Source organism: Schistocerca gregaria, chromosome 1 (assembly GCF_023897955.1).
Source record: "Schistocerca gregaria isolate iqSchGreg1 chromosome 1, iqSchGreg1.2, whole genome shotgun sequence".
Taxonomy (NCBI): Eukaryota; Metazoa; Arthropoda; class Insecta; order Orthoptera; family Acrididae; genus Schistocerca; species Schistocerca gregaria.
The window spans coordinates 1,010,760,868-1,010,784,490 of NC_064920.1; the positions used below are offsets into that span (position 1 = coordinate 1,010,760,868).

Below are 23,623 nucleotides of genomic sequence, written 5' to 3' on the forward strand. Positions count from 1 at the left end.
AAGAGACAGACAGGTGGGAGGGGCTATAGGTCGTAGTAGACAATTTTTGTAATTTTCGTTTTGCTCACTCCCCCCTTATGAGAACTTTGAATGCTAAAGACGTCTCTTAAAGGGAATTTGATGTACTAGGACGTGGTGTAGGGGTCTTGTTGATTACGGACGTATTTTTTTGAGCTGAACGGGTGGGAATGGATGTATTTGCCGTTTCCAAAACATCAATACTTTTCAGTGTTTTCTATCGCCGATACCACTCGTCTCGAAATAAAACTTAGCTAGAGTTTTTTGTAAGAAATTTTATCTGCTTTAATTTTGTGTAGAGTGGTCATGATCGAGGTGCAAACGAAAAACTGGGGAAAAAAGCGAACATTTTGACAGTTTTTGCGTGTTTCTTTGTGAAGCCGACCTCCCACAAGGCAGCAAAGTTGAAATTAGGATTCAGAGAGAGAAAAAAATTCCGCAATTTTGTTACGAAAATGGCTGTTTTGAGTATCAGTTGACTTGACTATGGGTCATTACGTTGAGTGAGTGAGCAGCCAACACAACATGGTGCTCACGATAAAACAGCCCTTGTTCATCACCGAGTGTTTATGTGGAGGACAATTCGTGGAAAACGTGTGCGGGGCTGTTTACACAGGAGTTTACGACTAGAAGTGTTTTGGCAAAATCTCCAGCAGAAGCCGTAATGCAAAATGACGCGTAACGGCCTCTGTAGCGAATAAAAACCGTAACTGTTCGAAAGGAGTTCGCACACCAGAAAACATTGCTCGAGTGAAGAAGTCTGACGACATCTCAAAGTCGTTTTTCTGTGCATACCCAAACTAAGAGAACTTTTGCGCATTGACTGCTGCCGGCGGTTTCTGAGTGAAGTGGAATCACATCTTTTTGATTCACGGTTTATCATTTCTTCAGATGAGGCCTGTTGCAGTTTGTCAGTGTGTGTGCACACACTGAACATACGCCATTAAACGTCAGAAAACCCCTATCAGTAGTTTGAAGAGTCGTTGCATCATCTCAAGATTGGTGTTTGGTGTGCAATGTCTGGTTTCCTCATCGTAACACAATTATTTCACCAAACTGTTACTGCTAACCAGTATATCCAGAAACTGTTTAACCCGTGTGCGGACCAACTCCCAACGACTGCATGGATATTTTCGGCTAGACGAAGCAACTGCACACTTTGGCTTGACAACGTTGTCACGAGTGCATGACGTGTCCGGTTAGGAAAGCACAATCAGCAGACGCAGTATACTCTCGTGGCAATCTCGATCGCCTGATCCCTCTCCCTGTAATTTTTTGCCTGTGGGGAAACTGAAGGGTCAGGGGTACACAAATAATCTTCACACAAAGGAAGAACTACAGCAGAACACTGAAAACGCAAGTGCTGCTGTTCCTCAGGCAGAACTGCTACGCTTGTCTCGGTGATAAATTGAGCACAGTGCTGCATGGACGTCGAAGTAGGTCATTTCCAGTACCTTCAGTGGTGATCATTAACAACGGTCAATCCCGTGTCAATCATATTGTAAATATTTCCGGTGTAGTTTTATTTTGCACACACTGTAGAATGAAAACGGGTCCTGACCCGTTTGATCCATTTGGCATAACCATTTGGACGAATGAGACCCAAATTTGGACTTGCTTATAAGCCGTTTCCTGCTTTTAATTTTTTTCAATTAAATTTAAATGCACTATTCACTATTGACATTTTCACAAAAATAGCTGCATCCGTCTCCTACGCTGCCTTAATCATTTCAATGTTCCACCAATTTTCGCCTCTCGGAATATCCGGCTGTCAACGCTATAGTGGCGAAAAAAGCTGCTTTTCGAATTTTGCCTGTATTCTTCTTCATTTAGAGTTTCTAAGTAAAAGTCTAGTTCTTGTACCAGTTCTTTTCTTTGTGCTTCAGGAAATTACGTCACTAATTTTCGGCCTCCACTGTTTTACCACCGGCTTGTGAGTCAGCTCGGAGTGCGCTTGCTGAAAAAATGTTCGTGTGACAGCTGCTGCGCTTTAGCTGTGACTACGTTTGTGGGGAAGCGCTACGTTATGGCGGCACGAACGTGTATTCTATACAACTACATGTATAAAATGTAGTAGGTGAACTTACCGCGTCTTATGGAGCAAATCTGCTATGGAAAATTTTGTTGTTACGATACTGTTGGACGGTTGACAAATAAGGTGTTTAGATATAGTATGGCAAGTATACAGAAAGATCAACAACTGTAAATTTCATACTTATTTGGGCAAACGTACTCACACACGTACGTTAAATTTGAAACGTAGAAAATAATTCGGGATTCAACAGGTTAATAAACTGATTGAAATCCAACTAACCTAGCGAGATAGAAGCTCGTAAATGGAAACTGTAAATACGTATGCACTCCGACATACGCAACAGGAAGGATGGTGCGGAAGCTGCGGTCTGGTCTGATAATATTTCCTGGACAAGTCTGGTTTAACGTGTAGTCGTATGATATTAGCCAGAGGAAGCAAGATGTGTCAGCGCAACCCCTTCTGATCGTAATTGTCAAGAATTCGCTGAACCATTAGAATTCGAGCGTGCCATCACAGAAGCCCTATAAATTCATCTGATATTTCGGCCGTGTACCTTTCGGCCGTCTCTGAGTGAGGGAAATCTTTATTATGTTTCTCGGCACAGTTTTGTTTTATAGTGAAACTTTCCGAATTTGTATAGGTTCCGAATCATTCGTGGCTTCCGTTGATGTGTGAAATCTCAACGGTTTCTAAATAAAATCTGATTCCGGTGTAATTCATCCAAGCAGATCATTCTCATCTCAGACATAACAGTTGTTGCTTATCTCTGAGTTTGATTTTTAATATTAATTGTCGTCCGAATTTTCTTAACTGAAAAACTGTAACACGTAGTTCCTAAATGTGCTGTCTATGAATTGTAAACGCAAACATTTTAGGGTAGGATTGCCCATTGCTGTTATTGACATCAACTGAAACTACAAGTTTACTGATAGCAATCACAATTTATTTTATTTTCACTACACGCTTTGGATGTTTAAACCTCCATCATCGAGGGGATACATGACGTGTGTGAGAGAAGTAATGAGATTGAATTTTTACCTTCCAAAGTTTTTATTTTTTTCATACAACAACATTGTCCCCTTAAAAGTAGTTCCCTTCGGCAGGTATACACGTGTGGAGTCGTTGTTCCCAGTCTTGGTAGCTGTGCTGAGAGGCTTCAGCTGGTAGAGCCTTCAATATATCGGTCACATTCTTTTGAAGGTTCTCCAGTCCCAAAACGATGTCCTTTTAAGCCATTTTTCAATTTAGAGAAAAGAAAAAAGTCTCAAGAACTCAGATCAGGTGAATAGGTGGGCTGTGAAACAACAGGAATGCCTTTTGAGGTAAAAAATTCCGTAATGGAAGTGTCCATGTGACATGCGGTGTTGTCATGATGCAGCATTGTCTACAATGTCTGGTCTCACTCGATTCACCCTTTTCCTGAGCCTTTCATAGACATCTTTGTAAAGCACTTGGCTAACGGTTTGTCCTGTAGGAACAAATTGTCTATACACGATATCTCTACTGTCAAAAAAGGAAATCAGCAGTGTTTTGATCTTTTATTTGCTCATTCGAGCTTCTTCCGGTCGAGGAGTTGTCTTAGTGTGCCACTCCTCACTTTGCAGCTTTGTCTTCGGTAGTCCTTCTCCTCAGTTGTGAGGTTTTTCGGCATCATTTTGGCACAAACCTATCGCATCTGCAAAACTTCGGTCAAAATTTGATCTATGGTGAAAGTATCATCCATCATCCTTATTGCTAAACTTCGGCCTGACCTCTCAAAAGCAAGCCTACGTTAGACGTTTTCATCGTTTTTTTAAGTTGAAGGTCTCCCTGAGCGAAGTTCGTCTTTAACGTGTTCTCTACCTTCCAAAAGCTCTTGATAAGGAAAGTTTCCCATACGCGTGTTTCAACTTCTCAAAGGACACACTCGCGGGGTCCCCAAGTTTAACACAAAACTTGATTGCATAACGTTTAACGTTACTCTAAATTCTACTGTTCCATTTTCGTAACATACAACAAAAACGCAATTTCACTGACGGCGCTCTCAAAAATAATGTAATTGCTGTGCGGAGCTGAAACTCGGACTGAGCAACTGGAAGGGGTGAACACTCGGGTCTACACAAGTAGAACAACACAGCATTGCCAAATCGCTTGCCTTGTTGTCATGTCATTACATTTCTCACACACTTTGTATGTGACTCTGTAAGAGATGTACGTGTTGTGTGTATGACTTTGGGGTAACCTGTAGCACTGCTTCCAGTGGCATCAGGATCCCTTTTCTGTGGTATTTACACCACATACGACAGCAAATACACTTTGTAAATACTGATGTAAGACGTCCATGAACTCTTACAATATTCTACGGAAGCCAGTTCATAGAATTTGGCCAGTGTTGGGAACGAGTATTGTGGGGTCTCTCCCACTCGTCGCTAATAGGGTGCCTAAGGGATGCAGCATTCTCGGAATGCTCTACAACAAATCAAACAAATAACATTAGTAGTTTTATTTCTATAAAGCAATTGAAAATACTTAACTCTGATTACAGCAAATGTGGCTAGCGAGAGGCGACGTGAAAACAGTAAAGTTCTTGCCATACGCAACGTCCTAGTAAACACTTGATACGGATCACGGCAATCTGATATCGTAGCACTAATGTCCGTAGCTGACTGGGGCGATCTGGGCGACCGAGGCCAGCAGGGACGGCGTTTTTTATTCACTTCTTTCAGATGTCGTTCCTGGCGCGGCACAGTCATTCCGACGCCGTTTCCTCCCCGTCTTCTCTGGTCTTGCGTTCCGCATCTTCGTTCCGGCGCTTCTGGTTACGCCAGAACATGCGTACGATCGGAGTTCAACCCCTCATCATCAGATAAGGCCTGAAGATGGTATATTGAGTTACCGAAACTGGTTGCCATATAATAAAATAACCTACAAACGACTGCTGCATTTTGCCGGCCGGAGTGGCCGAGCGGTCTAGGCGCTTCATTCTGGAACCGCGCGACCGCTACGGTCGCAGGTTCGAATCCTGCCTCGGACATGTATGAGTGTGATGTCCTTAGGTTAGTTAAGTTTTAGTTGTTCTAAGTTCTAGGGGACTGATGACCTCAGCTGTTAAGTCCCATAGTGCTCAGAGCCATTTTTGACTGCTGCATTTTATTACTTGACTGAATGGAGTCTGTGATGGGCATGCATTTTCGGATGCAGGGAAATATGGCGGAAAGGCAGATATTTTCACTGTGTATAGCTGGCTAGCTCCTGACGTTATACCGGTGATGATTTTTTGCGCATAGTTGTTTCCTGGTTGTTGCCTGGGTGGCGGCATATCCAGACACGACTATTGACCCGGAGTAAGAAGAAACGTGATTCATCCGACAAGGTGACACGTTTCCGTTGATCAAAGGTCCTATGTCGAGGATCCTCTGCCCATTTCACTCGTAATTGACGACATCGTTGGATCAGCATGGGAACACGTCGGTTTGTCTACTGCGGAGCATAATGCTCAAGAGTGTGCGCTGCTGTTTGCTCCGAAACACTGATACCTGCACCACTATTCTACTCTGTCGTCAGATTTGCCACAGATCTGACGTGTTATTGGCAAGACATTTGGAAAATGCAACAGACCTACAAAAGAGACTTCCTACACCACGCTTGACCGTTCTCTGTTAGAATAGTGCTGCACCGTGTAGAATTCCTACCAGATAGGATTGACGCAGTACATCGAGAAAGTTCAAAGAAGGGCAGTACGTTTTCTATTATCGCGAAATTGGGGAGAGAGTGTCACTGAAATGATACAGGGTTTGGGATGGACATCATTAAAGCAAAGGCATTTTTCGTTGCGGCAGAAACTTTTCACACAACTTCAATCACCAATTTTCTCCTTAGAATGCGAAAGTATTTTGCTGACGCCAACCTACATAGCGAGAAACGATCGTCGTAATAAAATATGGGAAATCAGAGTTCGCACGGAAAGATATAAGTGTTCGCTTTTTCCACTCACTGTACGGGATTGGAATGATAGAGAACTATTGTGAAGGTGAACCCTCTGCCAGGCAATCAAATGTGATTTGCAGAGTATGTAGATCGTCGTCTGTTAGCTTAACAAACCGAGCACGCCCCTGATCACATTCTGTGATGAATCGTTGACGTCCAACATCTTGTCGCACTATCGTAGTTTCACCGTACTTCAGCCACTTTCGATGCGTGCAATAATAGCACTCGAGCAACCGATCAGCTTCAACGTTTGCGAGATGCTCACTCCCAGGCACCAGGACATAACCAACAATCCTTTGTCAAAAGCGCTTATGTCAGTGAATTCTCCCATTTGTGGGCCGTATACAGACGAATGGAAAAACTGGTAGATGCGGACCTCGGGGAGGATCAGTTTGGATTCCGTCGAAATGTTGGAACACATGAGGCAATACTGACCTTACGACTTATCTTAGAAGAAAGTTTAAGAAAAGGCAAACCTACGTTTCTAGCATTTGTAGACTTAGAGAAAGCTTTTGACAATGTTGACTGGAATACTCTTTTTCAAATTCTAAAGGTGGCAGGGGTAAAATACAGGGAGCGAAAGGCTATTTACAATTTGTACAGAAACCAGATGGCAGTCATAAGAGTCGAGGGGCATGAAAGGGAAGCAGTGGTTGGGAAAGGAGTGAGACAGGGTTGTAGCCTCTCCCCGATGTTATTCAAAAATGGTTCAAATGGCTCCGAGCACTATGGGACTCAACTGCTGTGGTTATCAGTCCCCTAGAACTTAGAACTACTTAAACCTAACTAACCTAAGGACATCACACACATCCATGCCCTAGGCAGGATTCGAACCTGCGACCGTAGCAGTCGCACGGTTCCCGACTGCGCGCCTAGAACCGCGAGACCACCGCGGCCGGCGATGTTATTCAATCTGTATATTGAGCAAGCAGTAAAGGAAACAAAAGAAAAATTTGGAGTAGGTATTAAAATTCATGGAGACGAAGTAAAAACTTTGAGGTTCACCGATGACATTGTGATTCTGTCAGAGACGGCAAAGGACTTGGAAGAGCAGTTGAACGGAATGGACAGTGTCTTGAAAGGAGGATATAAGATAAACATCAACAAAAGCAAAACGAGGATAATGGAATGTAGTCAAATTAAATCGGGTGATGCTGAGGGAATTAGATTAGGAAATTAGACACTTAAAGTAGTAAAGGAGTTTTGCTATTTAGGAAGTAAAATAACTTATGATGGTCGAAGTAGAGAGGATATAAAATGTAGACTGGCAATGGCAAGGAAAGCGTTTCTAAAGAAGAGAAATTTGTTAACATCGAATATAGATTTATGTATCAGGAAGTCGTTTCTGAAAGTATTTGTATGGAGTGTAGCCATGTATGGAAGTGAAACATGGACAATAACTAGTTTGGACAAGAAGAGAATAGAAGCTTTCGAAATGTGGTGCTACAGAAGAATACTGAAGATAAGGTGGATAGATCACGTAACTAATGAGGAGGTATTGAATAGGATTGGGGAGAAGAGAAGTTTGTGGCACAACTTGACTAGAAGAAGGGATCGGTTGGTAGGACATGTTTTGAGGCATCAAGGGATGACAAATTTAGCGTTGGAGGGCAGCGTGGAGGGTAAAAATCGTAGAGGGAGACCGAGAGATAAGTACACTAAGCAGATTCAGAAGGATGTAGGTTGCAGTAGGTACTGGAAGATGAAGCAGCTTGCACAGGATAGAGTAGCATGGAGAGCTGCATCAAACCAGTCTCAGGACTGAAGACAACAACAACAACAACATTGTCGTTAGAGTGATTCACGCATTCTTCTCTGCTTCACTCTTTCCATACCGTTTCACGAGTCGGGAACGCCTTCATTCGGCATGCAATTTGTCGCTATCTCCCGCTGCCCTTCAACTGTCTGTCGGTAAGCATCTTCACGTCATGAGAGTTGTCTTCTCATCTTCACTCATTAAAATCACAGTCATAAAAATATTTCATCGAATGTTTCCCGGTTGTTTGTAACATTCATTTTCTAGCAACTTATTAACTAGTAAAGCGAACGTTGTAACTAGGCGCTCAAATACCTATCGCCTATTGTGGTATACTTTCCAATTTCCGCTGTTCTTGGTTGATTCGTTCCACACATGCATTTTTATATACTACATAACATTTCTTTGGATATTCGAACTCAATATCAGGCCACGATTAAGAGTGGCCTGTGAAACTCAGTATTTGTAGCAGGATGCGATCTAAAAAACTACACAAGAGAACCGTTATATAATCACTTACGCGAGTGGCTCGAAATGTTTGCAGAGCGTCTGAGGGATTCCTTGACTTGCGAGATAAGACTTACCGACCTTGTGCCCGATGAACAAAAAACTGGCTTATACTTTTCTCCGTGCTCATGCTACCGACCTAGTAGAGGATGTCTGCGAAAGATGCCCGTGCTTCAGGATATGGAAACGCACGGCGTATCATAACTGGGCAGTATGGCTGGCTCAGTCATCATCTGCACCATGAAAATAGTATGATTCCACATATCTGTATTCATTTGTGAAAGCTTTCTACAGTCGTAAACTTCACGTCATTTGCTACCTTCACAAATGTTTGCTGATACTAATAGCTGAGAATAATAAAGAAAACTATAGATGAGTCAAAGAAGAACCAAGGAAATGAAGATTTATACAATCCTGAAAAATTACAAACGCAGTACAGAAACTAAAGTTAAAATGCTGACATCTCCTGAGAATAAACTGAAACATGTTGACCAAAAAGATTTTTCAGTACTTCTATCGACTGAAAATGAGTATCGAATGGATGAAGGTCAAGAACGACATAAAAGAGATTTGTGTCACACTGGAGAAAATATATAAGCCGCACTGAAATCATCAAGTTATTCCAGGATTTATTTTTAACTGAAGGACGGTGGAGGATATGAAGTGAAAAAAAGAAAAAGTTCTGGAAAGAGAAGAAAGGATTGGTAAGAAAGGTTTAAATTCCACTAGATCCATATTTGTCAAAAGTAAACTGAAGAATAAATTATTATTTCTTCCGTCTTTAGCTTACTGCAGTTTAAGAGTAATTTTCGTCAAAGGTGTTTCGCTTTTATTTAAAAAGCGTCTCCTGCGGTCATTTTGAAAAATAGTACACGTGATATGCTTTTACGTTTTGCTAGTTATATACTAAAATCAGTTTTCTTTATAAATTTGTGATACGTTTTAATTACGGTATTACACCTCCTTTTTTTTTTACATGTACTTAAATTCTATGCCAAATTTAGAAAGACAGACTGTTTGTATATCATGACGACGGAAGACACTTTGTAAATAAAAGTGAAACACGCCTGGTGAAAACCATCCTTAAACTTCAGGAAGCTTCAGAAAAAAATACAACCGGTATATATAACCGTGACCACGCAAACAAACGTATCAGTAAAGAAGAATACTTAATTGTTCGAATTCATAAAATACGTAACCATATCATGCGCTGTTATAACCCGAAAGCATGTTTCTTATTTAGTGGCAGTAGCTTTTACAGCGAACCAAACTTAATCGCTACCAGTGCCGGGAGGGTGCCGTGTTTGTACGTGCGCCAGGTGTCAGCATGTATATGTGAGTCGGTGAGTCGACGTGCGTATGTCAGCGTATACTCGTATTAGCTCGTGTGCGCGAGCGTTCTTGCATGTCAGAGACTGTACGAGTCCGTACGTGTGTACCTGATTGTATATTTGCGTGCGTGTGCGGAAACACTTGCGTTTTGTTTCCCTTCAATGACTCACGTAAGTTCCGCCACTTCCATTGACAGTTTCCGGCCTGACACGTACCGAGGTATTACAAAGCCAGTCTGGGTTTGAAGTTTTTGAATGCGGGGAAGTGGTGACTGCCGGATGAGCCGCCTGGCGTGTTAGTCACACTTTTCTCGGTGGCAGCTGATTCACGCACGGCGGTTCGCGTCCTTGTGCCCCGGCGCAACGGAGAAAGTAGTGGCTATTCGCGAGCTCTGACGGAACCGCCTAGCGATTCGTCTAGCACCGCCAGCCCCCGCATAGAGCGTCGACGTTTTCTACAGCGGCGATAGTACTGTTAAGCCATTTCTCACCAGTGAGGAGTTCCGTGCTTAAAATAGTGCCACAAACCTTTCCCCAAAAGCACAAAGTCATTTTTCGCGGAACAGTCTTGTGATGTAACAGGATATCTTCAGTATCTGCAGTTACTTGTGGGCTGAATTTCCTTTTACTTCCAGATGCTGTTTCAGTTTTAGTACGAAGTTTACTTGCGAGGTGTCAGTTCTGTCTTACAGCTATAGACCACCGATGATATTCTTTTCTGTTCATAACATTTTTGGCAGTCAATGTTTTTTTCGAGATATATATGATATCTCTAGTTAAGCCGCAGTGAATACTCAAGAAAAGAAAGCCTCATAAAACACTGCACATTCTACACAATGCATAATGCTTTTTCTGTTATTATTCTTATGTTGAAACCTATAATACAATTTTTTCTGAATGATTCTGTCTCAGCTGTTTTACCGTTTAGGGAAGCTCACTGTTCTATCTCTCTTAAATATAATGAACCACTATCTGCATTTTATACTTCTGTGCACTTTTCTTCTGCTGCATATGTTAACAAACGATACATTATCCGAAAATAAAATTTTTAACATAACATTTTGGTTGATAAGTTGCAGAGAAGTACTCTGTGATGAAGTAGCGTGTTTGTTTTGTGACAATAGACGATTTTTATTAGTCATTGATATAACACATGGCGTGAAATTTTTAGTGAACCTTGTTTGAAATTTCAATTAACAATGATCACATTCTGGATAAAAAACAGGTAGATTTTAACACAAGCCATATCCAAGTATCGTAAAGGCATTATCTTAAAGAAAACTGGCCTCTGTCCTACTGCATTCGCACAACGTTTGGGATTCTAAAATAAAGTGAAAGCGGTTCTGTACCCTGTCAGAAATAATTTCCATTTATTCAACAAGTTATCGTAAACACTCGACTGAGACACTATCTAACATAAAGAAACAGTGCAACAGACTAGAGAATAATCTGTACAGCTTTTCTTAGTGCATTTTCCTCTAAGTTTCTATAAGAAGCCAATATAGCAACCAGGAACTACTTTCCAACATTCGTCATGAAAAAATTTTCTCTTCGTCGTTATGCTTAAGTTCCAAGTTCCAAGTAGAAACAACAGTGTATAGAAGAGAAGGCCAGATTCTTAGAACTCTCCAGTACACTATCACGCCGGCCGGAGTGGCCAAGCGGTTCTAACCGCTACGGTCTTGAGCCGCGAGACCGCTACGGGTTCGAATCCTGCCTCGGGCATGGATGTCCTTAGGTTAGTTAGGTTTAAGTAGCTCTAAGTTCTAGGGGACTGATGACCTCAGAAGTTGAGTCCCATAGTGCTCAGAGCCATTTGAACCATTTTTGTTACACTATCACAGACCATTTTTGTGTCGATTCGCTGGTCATGTTCTTTGTAGCGTGGTAGACAGATGCAACAAACTGCTAACAAACAATGGTCAACCGTTCACTACCATACGACGCATACACTGTGATATCTTTTGATACCAAAACAGTGTTATAGAAAAAGTAACATTTAAGTTAACGCAGTAATCAGTTCGGTTAATAAATGTACTCAAGAACATTAGCTTAAGAGATTTCAGATGACGATATCATGGATATGGTTTGAAGGAAAGTTTCCACACCTCTTGAAGGTGCGAAACTGTCTACGCAGAGCATATGAGAGAGTCCACGAAGCGTTCCTGTACAGTTGTTTGTGATGGTGGCAGTTTTCGTTGTTAGCAGCTTCCGGAAAGATTCAGAATAGCAATGCTCAAACAAGATGGGCTATCGTACTGCGGTTCAAACATTATTCCGGCAGTGTTTGGTATGTCTGTCCCTAGAATTCAACGATGTGCTCCGTAAAGCAGGCACATACAGGCCCGATCCTGCCTGGACTGGAGTTGGACGATTCGAAACTCCAGTGGCAGAACACATTTTCATCACCAGTATATACGAATCAAATGGATGATAGATGGAAGCGTACAACTCTGGAGCTCCATCAATTCGTCAATATCGCGAGGTAAATACCAAATTTCTACCCACGTCTCATGGAGAGAGACCATTGGGCACTATGGACGGCGATCTGTCCTTCAGACCTGCGTATTAAGCCTGATGGTATCTTATAAATGAGGGGCAGGCTATGCACCCACGTCATGGTTCTCGATATCTTTTTATGGTGTTTACACTGTCATTTACAACAACAAGAAAGCATCACTACACTGCACGAACACCAACCATAGCCGACCACACAATGCAGCTTCACGTGTGGCGCATCATCTGCAGGCCGTAAAACCGAATAATAAACCACGTACGCTACGACATCGTTGAGCAACAATGCGGGATATCCCACATTGTCACCACGTGCAGTAATAGCACAAGGGCCAGTTTCGGAGACAGTAAACGTCTTCCACCAATTCACGACCGAGAGAGGAATGTATTCTTGACACGACTAAACTTATTTATTAATTGGTACGAAACTTTCTTTTTTTTGTTTTTGCAATGCTTCTGTTACCTGTAGCGTTACCGTACATTAAAAACGTCCGAAGGTGACGAGAAGTGGAACAGTTTTTCTTTGTAATGATATCGTCATTCACTTCGCAGAGGAAGTAGCAGTGTCATCGACATTCATTCCTTCTACTGGAGTAACAATCATGTAGGAGCACGTTTCCCTCGTGTAAGAAGGGCTGCAGCCGAATAACGGGGCATTCGTATCATTTCGTCAACGGATCAAGATATCGAAGCAAGTGATAGCACTCAGAGTTTCAAGTGGTATACCGTATGGTTAACAATCGTCAGGCATTTTCACCAAGATGCTCACTATTATGGTTTCCCGATTGGGATGAATTATTTTGCCTGCCGGAGTGGCCGTGCGGTTCTAGGCTCTACAGTCTGGAACCGAGCGACGGTTCGGTATTTCTTTAAAAAGAAGAGTACAGGCATAGAGCGCTTATTAACTTTCACAGTATTGCTTATTCACAAAATGGCAGGGAAATATGCTGACAGCGAAAGCTACTGCTGAGGGCATAGCGCAGTTTCCGCACTATCATCAGATGTTTTCGTGGGACTGAGGTCGGACCGCATTGTGTCGACAGATTTTCTTTCTACTTTTGAAAAAAATAACTGGCACTTTCGCTGTACTTTCTGCTCCACTCCAGCCTGTATCACTGTATTCCCCGATCCAAGAGCTATCATACGCTTTTGTTAAAATGCGCCGTTTAATTTACGTCCACTGTTTTTAAAGGAAGATTTTTATTTAAAAGTTCTGTAACAAACGGAATTTACACTGACGAAGGCCGTTTAATTTACGTCTACTGTTTTTAAAGGAAGATTTTTATTTAAAAGTTCTGTAACAAACGGAATTTACACTGACGAAGGCTGAAATAGAGAGGATACAAAATGTAGACTCGCAGTAACAAGAAAAAAAGCTTATGAAGTTTCAGCATAATGGAGGATAGGACCAGCAACTTGGGTTTGAAATATTTTTATTTTTTTCCGATACACATTCCTGTTGCGTTAATACTCATCTCTTTGTGGAGATTATTTTCGGAGCAACACTGCCATTAAACGTAAATTTAATCATACAAATGGTTCAAATGTCTCTATGCACTATGGGACTTAACATCTGAGGTCATCAGTCCCATAGACTTAGAACTACTTAAACCTAAGGACATCACGCATCCATGCCCGAGGGCAGGATTCGAACCTGCGACCGTAGCAGCAGAGCGCCTGAAACGCCTAGAACCGATCGGCCACAGCGGCCAGCCTTAATCATACAGACTATATCTACACTTACATGATTACTGTTCATTTCACAATTAAGTGCCTGGCAGAGGGGTCCTCGAACCACCTTCAAGCTATTTCTCTACCGTTCCACGTTAAGACTTTAAATGAGCATATAATACGAAGTCTTTAACACGTTTAAGGCTGTGGTTTGAAAAAAGGACATGATGGCCCGCAACTAGTTGCCACAAAGAAATGACCGTTATCGCAACTGCGACGGTTATTGGGCGAAAAAAAGAAAACAAGTTTCTGAAAGAGAAATTTATGAGTATTACATATGAGGTTAAATCTTGGGAAGTATTTTCTGAAGGTATTTTTCTGGAATGAAACGTGGACAATAAACAGTTCAGACAAGAAGAGAATAGAAACTTTCGAAATTTGGTACTATAGAAATTCAGTACATCAATGCTCAAACAAGAATGGCTTTCGTACTGGGGTTCAAACATTATTCCGCCAGTATTTGGTATGTCTATCCCTCGAATTCAACGATATGCTCCGTAAAGCAGACACATACATAGAAAGGATTACATCGAGTAACTAGTGAGTAAGTACTGTACCATATTATGGAGGAAAAAATCTATTGCAGAAGTTGACTGAAAGAATGTATCGGTTGATAGGATACACATCCTGATTTTAACGAGGAAATACGCATGAAATCGTGCATCAAATCTGTCTTAGGACTGAAGACCGCACGAACAACAACGCAGGGTACGAACACTAACCATGCAGCAAAACACTCGATCACTAGCGTACCAACACTTGTCGGAATCCTTGCAAGAGATCTTCTCGAAGTGGTTATGAACAGTTAACGGTGCACAATTTGCGATGAGCATCCAGCACGCGAATCCAGCGCGGCGGGCGGCGTATGCTGTAGCGGCCGGGACTCACCTTTCCTGCGGCGGGCGCGCATGTTGGGGCGGTGAGCGCACGCTCTGGCAGACTGCCAGCTCGGGAGGCGCCGCGTAGGAAATGCAGCGCTCAGCGGAAAGGAAAAGCGCGCTATCGGCGAGATTCGTGCGTCCCGCTGGAGAAGCGGCCGTCGGGTGACGGCTGTGTGCTGGCGGCGGTGCAGTCTGCAGGCCGTGTGGCCACTCCCAGACGCCGCGGCTGCCGCGGACGCAGTCGCAGACGCAGGAACGGCCCTTGCGTAGCCAGCGCGGCACGCGAGCCGTCGCCAACTACATAGCAGCCGCGCTGCGCCGAGCCGCCAGCGAACGCTTCCCGTCTTACGTAAATTCCTTTTTTTCCCTCCGCGGGACAGACGCTTCTCAGCGTTCTACAAGGAGTCTCAAAACTCTACCGTCTACTCGTGTCGTTATCAGTGTTGCTTGCTAAGAGTTTTAACATATACACTATCTGATCATAAGTATCCGGACACCTATTAGTGGACGTTAATATGGGCCGCGACCACCTCTCACCTTTATGGTGGCTTCAGCTCTGCTGGGGACACTTTCAGTTAGACTGCCTGTGGAGGAATTATTTATTTAAGCGTATGGCTAGGGCCCCCAATTCGGGAAGACTGTTCGCCGGATGCCGGTCTTTCAATGTGACGCCACTTCGGAAACCTGCAGTCGATGAGGATGATAGGATGATGATGAGAACAGCACAACACCCAGTACCTGGGCGGAGAAAATTCCCCCACCCAGCCGGGAATCGAACCCGGGACCAGAGGAGTGACAATACGTCACTCTGACCATTCAGTTACCGGGGGCGGACTGTGGAGGAATGGCAGTCCATTCTTCCTCAAGACCCGAAACTAATGAAAGTAATAATGTTGACCGCCGGAGTCTGGATAGAAGTCAACTTTCACATTCGTGCCACATATGTTCCATTGGGTTCACGAAGAGGTTCCGGCCGCTCCAGTTCAGTTCAGGAATATTATTGTTCACAAGCCATTGGCTGACAGGGTGCACTGTCCTTCTGAAACAATGAATCATCGTCTCCGAATTGTTCCTCTACTGTACACAGTACATAGTACTGCAAAAGTTACCCATACCATAACTCATTTTCCTATGAGTTTCACTGTTGGTGTTACACATGATGGCAGGTAACGTTCTACATCATTTGTCTAACCCAAACCCTTCCCTAGGAATGCCACGGGTATAAGGTGATTCATTTTTTTATTGGTTACATACACTACTGGCCATTAAAATTGCTAACCAAGAAGAAATGCAGATGATAAATGGGTATTCATTGGACAAATATATTATACTAGAACTGACATGTGATTACATTTTCACGAAATTTTGGTGCATAGATCCTGACAAATCAGTACCCAGAACAACCACCTCTGGCTGTAATAACGGCCTTGATACGCCTGGGCATTGAGTCAAACAGAGCTTGGATGGCGTGTACGGGTACAGTTGCCCATGCAGCTTCAACACTATACCACAGTTCATCAAGAGTAGTGACTGGCGTATTGTAACGAGCCAGTTTCTCGGCCACCATTGACCAGACGTTTTCAGTTGGTGAGAGATCTGGAGAATGTGCTGACCAGGGCAGCAGTCGAACATTTTCTGTATCCAGAAAGTCCCGTACAGGACCTGCCACATGCGGTCGTGCATTATCTTGCTGAAATGTAGGCTTTCGCAGGGATCGAATGAAGGGTAGAGCCACGGGTCGTAACACACCTGAAATGTAACGTCCACTGTTCAAAGTGCCGTCCATGCGAACAAGAGGTGACCGAGACGTGTAACCAGTGGCACCCCATACCATCACGCTGGTTGATACGCCATTATGGCGATGACGAATACACGCTTCCAACGTGTGTTCACAGCGATGTCGCCAAATACAGATGCGACCATCACGATGCTGTAAACAGAACCTGGATTCATCCGAAAAAATGACGTTTTGCCATTCATGTACCCAGGTTCATCGTTGAGTACACCATCGCAGGCGCTCCTGTCTGTGATGCAGCGTCAAGGGTAACGCAGCCATGGTCTCCGAGCTGATAGTCCATGCTGCTGCAAACGTCGTCGAACTGTTCGTGCAGATGGTTGTTGTCTTGGAAACGTTCCCATCTGTTGACTCAGGGATCGAGACGTGGCTGCACGATCCGTTACAGCCATGCGGATAAGATGACTGTCATATCGACTGCTAGTGATACGATGTCGTTGGGATCCAGCACGGCGTTCCGTATTACCCTCATGAACCTACCGATTCCATATTCTGCTAACAGTCATTGGATCTCGACCAACGCGATCAGCAATGTCGCGATACGGTAAACCGCAATCGCAAATAGTCTACAATCCGACCTTTATCAAAGTCGGAAGCGTGATGGTACGCATTTCTCCTCCTTAAACGAGACATTACAACAACGTTTCACCAGGCAACGCATGTCAACTGCTGTTTGTGTATGGGAAATCGGTTGGAAACTTCCTCATGTCGGCACGTTGCAGGTGTCGCCAACCTTGTGCGAATGCTCTGAAAAGCTAATCATTTGCATACCACAGCTTCTTCTTCTTGCCGGTTAAATTTCGCGTCTGTAGAACGTCATCTTCGTGGTGTAGCAATTTTATTGGCCACTAGTGTATTATGGAGGTGGAAAGATGATTATGACTATGGGATCTCGTGGCACCGCAGTTGGCGACTAAAGGTCTTGAGTGATAGGGACGTTAGCGCGTGATGGTGTGAGCAGGGGCGTTGTGACTAGGGCTGGAGGGAAGTATGCTTTCTTCCTTTTGTTGTGTCCTTGTCACTCATCGGCGCAGGTCCCTAGTTACCATCCAGGAGGGAATTTGTGTACCCCAGCTGTAGATGTTTAGTGTTACTTGTGTGAAAGTGAGCGAAAGTTTTCTAAATATTTGCGAATCGTTGTAACTGAGTCGGGACTTTGTCCTACCCGGGGGATGTTGGCAACCGCCTAAAAACCATATCCAGGCTGTCCGGCCACCAGCCCTCGTTGCTCATCCGTCGGGGTATTTGATCCGGAGCCATAGCTTCAACACGCAAGGCTATCCGGGACAGTTGCGAAGATAAAATTGTGATCAGAGTATAAAACTGCACTGAAGCGCCAAAGAAACTGGTATAGGCATGCGTATTAAAATACAGAGATATGTAATCAGGCAGAATAAGGCGCTGCGGTCAGCATCGCCTATATAAGACAGCGATTGTCTGGTGCAGTTGTTAGATCAGTTACTACAATGGCAGGTTATCAATATTTAAGTGAGTTTGAGCGTGGTGTTATAGTCAGCGCATGAGCCATGGGACACAGCACCTCCAAGAGATAGCCATGAAGGGGGGATTTTCCTGTAGGCCAATTTCACGAGTGCACCGTGAATATCAGGAATCTGGTAAAACATCAAATTACCGACACTGCTGAGGCCGGAAAAAGATCCTGTAAGAACGGGACCAACGACGACTGTAGAGAATCTTTCAACGTGACAGAATTACAACCCTTCCGCAAACTGTTGCAGACTTCAATGCCGGGCCATCAACAAGTGTCAGCTTGCGAAATGTTCAACATGACATCATCGAAGTGGGCTTTCAGAGCCGAAAGCCCACTCGTGTACCCTTGATGACTGCACGACACAAAGCTATACGCCTCGACTGAGCCCGTCAACACCGACATTGGACTTTTGAAGACTGTATGAAACATCCCCTTAGTACAATTATACATGACTGTGCTTAAACTGACACACAATATTTTTTTAGCGCAACGCAATCTGACTTTCAAAAATCCCTACAAAAGAATGGCCCTGACTAACATTAACCTATACCTTTCACAAATAACTTACCTCACAAAAATCTTCGTTACTCGAACTACTGCAATATAGCGAGCACCACTACTGCCAGCTAAATAAAAGATTCAAACTACTGAAGACACTAACTACTGATAGGCATAGTTAGCAAATGAAAGATTTTGATAGAGAATAAACAATGTATTTACCTTAATAGTCATAATATATATAGCAGTTCATGACATCCAGTCTTACAAATTTCAAAACTCCACCATCTCTCTCCCCACGTCCACCACTGCTGGCGGCTCACCTCCAACTGTGCAACGCTACGTGCTGTTAACATCCAGCTGCCCAACACTACAATGGCGAGTATTACAACAATGCCAACCAGCCCTGACTGCACACAGCACAGCCAGTGATTTTTCATACAGAGCGCTATGTGGCGTTACCAATAAAAAAACCTAAACAGCCTACTTACAACTGGAAACGTGTTGCCTGGTCGGACGAGTCTCGTTTCAAATTATATCGAGCGAATGGACATGCTCGTGTATGGAGACAACCTCATGAATCCATGGGGCCTGCATGTCAGCAGGGGGCTGTTCAAGCTGGTCGAGGCTCTGTATTGGTGGGAGACGTGTAGAGTTGGAGTGATATGGGTCCCCTGATACGTCTAGGTTCAACTCTGACAGGTGACATGTACATAAGCATCCTGTGTGGTTACATGCATCCATTCATGTCCACTATGCATTCCGACGGACTTGGGCAATTCCAGCTGGACAATGCGACACCCCAGACGACCAGAATTGCTACAAAGTGGCTCCAGGAACACTCTTCTGAGTTTAAACACTTCCGCTGGCCACCGAAGTCTCCAGACATGAACACTATTGAGCATGTCAGGGATGTCTTGCAACATGCTGTTCAGAAGTGATCTCCACTCCCTCGTACTTTTACGGATTTATGAGCAGCCCTGCAGGATTCATGACGTCGGTTCCCTCCAGCACTACTTCAGACACGAGTCGAGTCCATGCCACGTCGTGTTGCGGCACTTCTGCGTGCTCGCCGAGGCCCTTAAGATATTAGGTAGGCGCACCAGATTCTTTGGCTCTTCAGTGTATAGCCGGCCGATGTGGGCGGGCGGTTCTAGGCGCTTCAGTCTGGAACCGCGCGACCGCTACGGTCGCAGGTTCGAATCCTGCCTTGGGCATGGATGTGTGTGATGTCCTTAGGTTAGTTAGGTTTAAGTAGTTCTAAGTTCTAGGGACCTGATGACCTCAGATGTTAAGTCCCATAGTGCACAGAGCCATTTGAACCATTCTTCAGTGCATAACTATAGGGTCCGGCAGGGAGATGTTACGGTTTAGAGTCCGCCATAACTAAAGTAGTGGGGGAGCTATTGCATCCGCAATGATTGATATACACCCGTTATTATTGGCCATTTCTGAAGCCGTGAACAACCTTTGTTGCAACCGGTCATCCGGCAGCGCAGAAGGCAGCGAAGATTTCGCAAGAAATTCATTGTTGGTCGACGCGGTGCTGTCCAATCTCGCCCAGCAATAAGGGAGTGGTACAACAGCTTAAGAACGATGAGACCTGGAACAGCCCCAGAAGGTGTTCGGACAGTTAGAACAACATAAAACATTGAGAAAGGCCGACAAGTTGTAGCGGCCAGCCCTCGTCGTTCAACGGTACAATTTGAGTGCGGTTTGCGCATTTCAGACAGGTCAGTTCACTGCATTTTGCACTTTGACCTCCACTTTCACACTTTTGAAATCATGGTTGTTGAACAACTGAAGCAACATGACTACGTACGGCGGCATATGTTTGCAGAAGGGATGCTGGAGACTTGGAAAATGACAGTATTCTGATAATGACTGATGACGCTCATTTTCACTTATCGAGTCTATGAACAAACAAAATTGCCGATACTGGTTGGAAAATAATCCACTGTAATTCCGCGAGAGGCCCTTGCATAGAGAGGAAGCAACTGTGTGATGCGCGTTAGCCCGATTTGGCTTCACGGGACACTACTTCTTCGGAGAAAATGGATGCACAGTGTCAACTTACAGCATCACCTCACCGTGTTGCGGAAATTTTTTACGCTAGAACTGAGAAGGTTATCAGAGTTACCTCGATAATGTTCGGTTTCAACACGATGGGGCTGTTTCCCATACCTCAAGACCAACCTTGGCTTTTCTAAAGGAACGTTCCAGGTCGCCTATTTTCCTTTGCGTGTGGATTTGGAGTGGCCCCCTCGACCTCACATCTTTCCCCGTGCGATTATTTCTTATGGGGCTACCTGAAATGTCGAGTTTACGTTGAAAACCACACACGCTTGAAACTCTTTCAGAAGTCACTACTCTAGAAATTCCCATTGCTATGCTTGAAAGGTGTATGGCCCATTTTTCCACTTGCCTACAACAATGCATGAACAAGTACGGCCGCCATTTGTATGATGTAATTTTTCGCAACTGAATTCCAATGCATCATATTTGTCCGTTTTATCTATTAAATGACGCTGTGTTTTTAATCTTGGAGAAATACAAAAACTGGAGTATATTAAAAAAAAGAAACGTCCTAGAATGTTTTGAAAAGTGTAATACCTCTCTGCCGGAACCTGTGTAATGCAAGAGACTCGCGTAATTCACATCTCGGTCACATTTCTTCAGTCTTACACACTACTGTGCTCATTTTACGAGTTTCCACCAGAGGGCGATATTTTTCGTGACTGGAGAACACGTACAGCATGCAGTTGACCACTAATTTGTGAACCAATTACAGGCATTCCACAATTTGCGCTTGCGTGTTAAAAAACTTCCCTGCAAGACTGCCAGTTTTCTTGACGGACATAGTTATAGTGTCAAGAAAATTGGCAGTCTCGCAAGGAAGCTTTTTATCACGCGAGTGAAAATTGTGGAAGTCGTGTCTTCTGAAAATCCTTCGCATACATCGAGCGCTTGTCAAGAACCTTGAAAGCGTCTATCAAAGAGAAGGCTGACCAGGAGACCGAGACGAACTACACAATTTCAGGACCTGTGCTCGTCATCGATTTCTTAAACCTGGAAGATTCAGCATGTTGTGTTTGCAGCCAGATGGAAATATTTTTGGCCGTAGATCTCGTGACAATCTCTCTCTACTTGCATCAACGTGCATAACAACAATTGTCGGTTTAATACTTCAGTTGATGAAATACTATGGTTCTTACATTTTGTTGAGCAAATAACGCATTAAGCTTTGATATCGTCTGTCATACTACTTGTATTTTTTCCTTTCTGGTCTCTTTGATTTCCCGAAACTGGCTCTACTTAATCGTTCACTAACGTCTATGTCAACAGTTGCCGTACACTCTTAAGAGGATTCAAAAATATAATGTACGCAAAATTCAATTTTGCTTTTGAAATATAATGTGTTAGTGGTCGCACTGAATCTATACCTAAGGAATAAACCAGGTGAACCCCACCGACTGTAGCAGTACAGAGTAGAGGCGAAACACGAGAATGTAAAATGGCAGCATCAAAAGGCGAGATCTCGCCGAAAGCGGTGTCGCTTGTGTAGCATGTGCGTAGAATATGTATCATGGTTCATTACATTACGCCAAAGAACGTATAAACTAATTCTACGGTCTCACTTGCACTTTTCAACTACTTTTATTTCCTAAGAACTTCCCTGTTCTATAAAATTGCCTCCCAAGAGTCCTGACCACAATGCCAGTGCTTTAAGTGCTGGCCTGTCTACAGGCTGTACCACAAACCTAGACTCAGACGTGGTTTACGAAACACAGCTGAAGACACTATTCAAAGCGTTAACCATTGCGTATAATTAACACTAGAAGACTTCATTTTCACTAGCGACGCTTTCTGAATCTCATTTTCCACAATTAGTGGCATATGCGAGCATCCGTCGTGTGCACGGAAAATTGTTCATAGTGTTCAGTTCATAGATCATGATCTTTGGTGTGATCTGTATCGCATTTCATTGCAATCTAAACATGTGTGTAGGATTGGACCTCGCCCCCCGCGTTGTATACTGATTTAGAATTTCACAAAAGAACACGAGTTCCCAGTCGAAAGTTTCGTTGATAACCTTATCGAACATAAATATTAAACAGGGTGAGTGGAGGCCGCAGTCCTGTTTTACACTTCCTCTTATGTTTTCACACTTATTCTTCTGTTTTGCTCCCAGATATACAGGGTGATTCAAAAGATAGAACAACTTTCAGTGGCTTACTTCAGATAAACTGTGGAAGACAGAAACACATTGTGACATCACTGAACACAGGAAAGTTCAAAGTTTTATATACCGTACATTCAACACGATCACCATGCGTTACTGAAGAGACATTAAAATGGGAATCCATTTACTTCCACACACGAATCAGCAGGTCCCTTTTTATTGAATCGACAGCTTCAACAATTCGATTTCTCAGTTCATGAAGAGTAGGTGCTTAGTTGGGACAAAGACTCTGTCTTTTGTGTACATCCACAGAAAAAAGTGGCTCCAGGAACACTCTTCTGAGTTTAAACACTTCCGCTGGCCACCGAAGTCTCCAGACATGAACACTATTGAGCATGTCAGGGATGTCTTGCAACATGCAAATGTGAAGTCTGATGACCTGGAAGGCCAAAAGCAATGAACAAGATCTTGTTGTGCGCCTCTTCCAATCCAACGTTTGGGGGTGGGGTTGCTAAGATAATGCCGCACGTCAAGGTGAAATTGAGGCGGGGCGCAGTCTTGGATAAAAATGAAATCATTGGAATTTTCGTGAAGTTGAGGAAACAACCAACTTTGCAGCATGTACAAGTATAGCATTTCTGTCACATTTGCTCCGCAAAAAAGTAAGGTCAATGTACTTTTTGAAGAGAACACATTCACATTTGCTGAGTCTCTTTCACGTTCAACGAGTACGCCAGGATCTTGTGACCCCCAAATTCTCACATCAGGGCGGTTTATTTTATGCGATAGACGAAACGTCGATTCGTCACAAAAGACGAGTCGTTCGGAAAAAGTGCCCTCTACCACATATCCTTTAGAACTGAAATACATAATTCGCATGTTCTGTTATGGTCGCAGGGCCGCAGTTGTTGCATTA

At 43.6% G+C, this 23,623-nt stretch overlaps 2 protein-coding genes across 2 annotated transcripts in view; one reads left to right on the forward strand and one right to left on the reverse strand.

Moving 5' to 3' along the window:
• LOC126278688 (mitogen-activated protein kinase kinase kinase 15) overlaps positions 1-15,032 on the reverse strand; it is a 281,737-nt gene extending 266,705 nt beyond the window's left edge. The window contains exon 1 of the mRNA XM_049978983.1: positions 14,747-15,032. Coding sequence (XP_049834940.1) covers positions 14,747-14,768 — 22 coding nt within the window. The 5' untranslated portion in view covers positions 14,769-15,032. The remainder of the gene's footprint in view (positions 1-14,746) is intronic.
• LOC126278723 (translation initiation factor IF-2-like) overlaps positions 1-23,623 on the forward strand; it is a 272,301-nt gene that overhangs the window by 45,980 nt on the left and 202,698 nt on the right. The window lies entirely within an intron of this gene.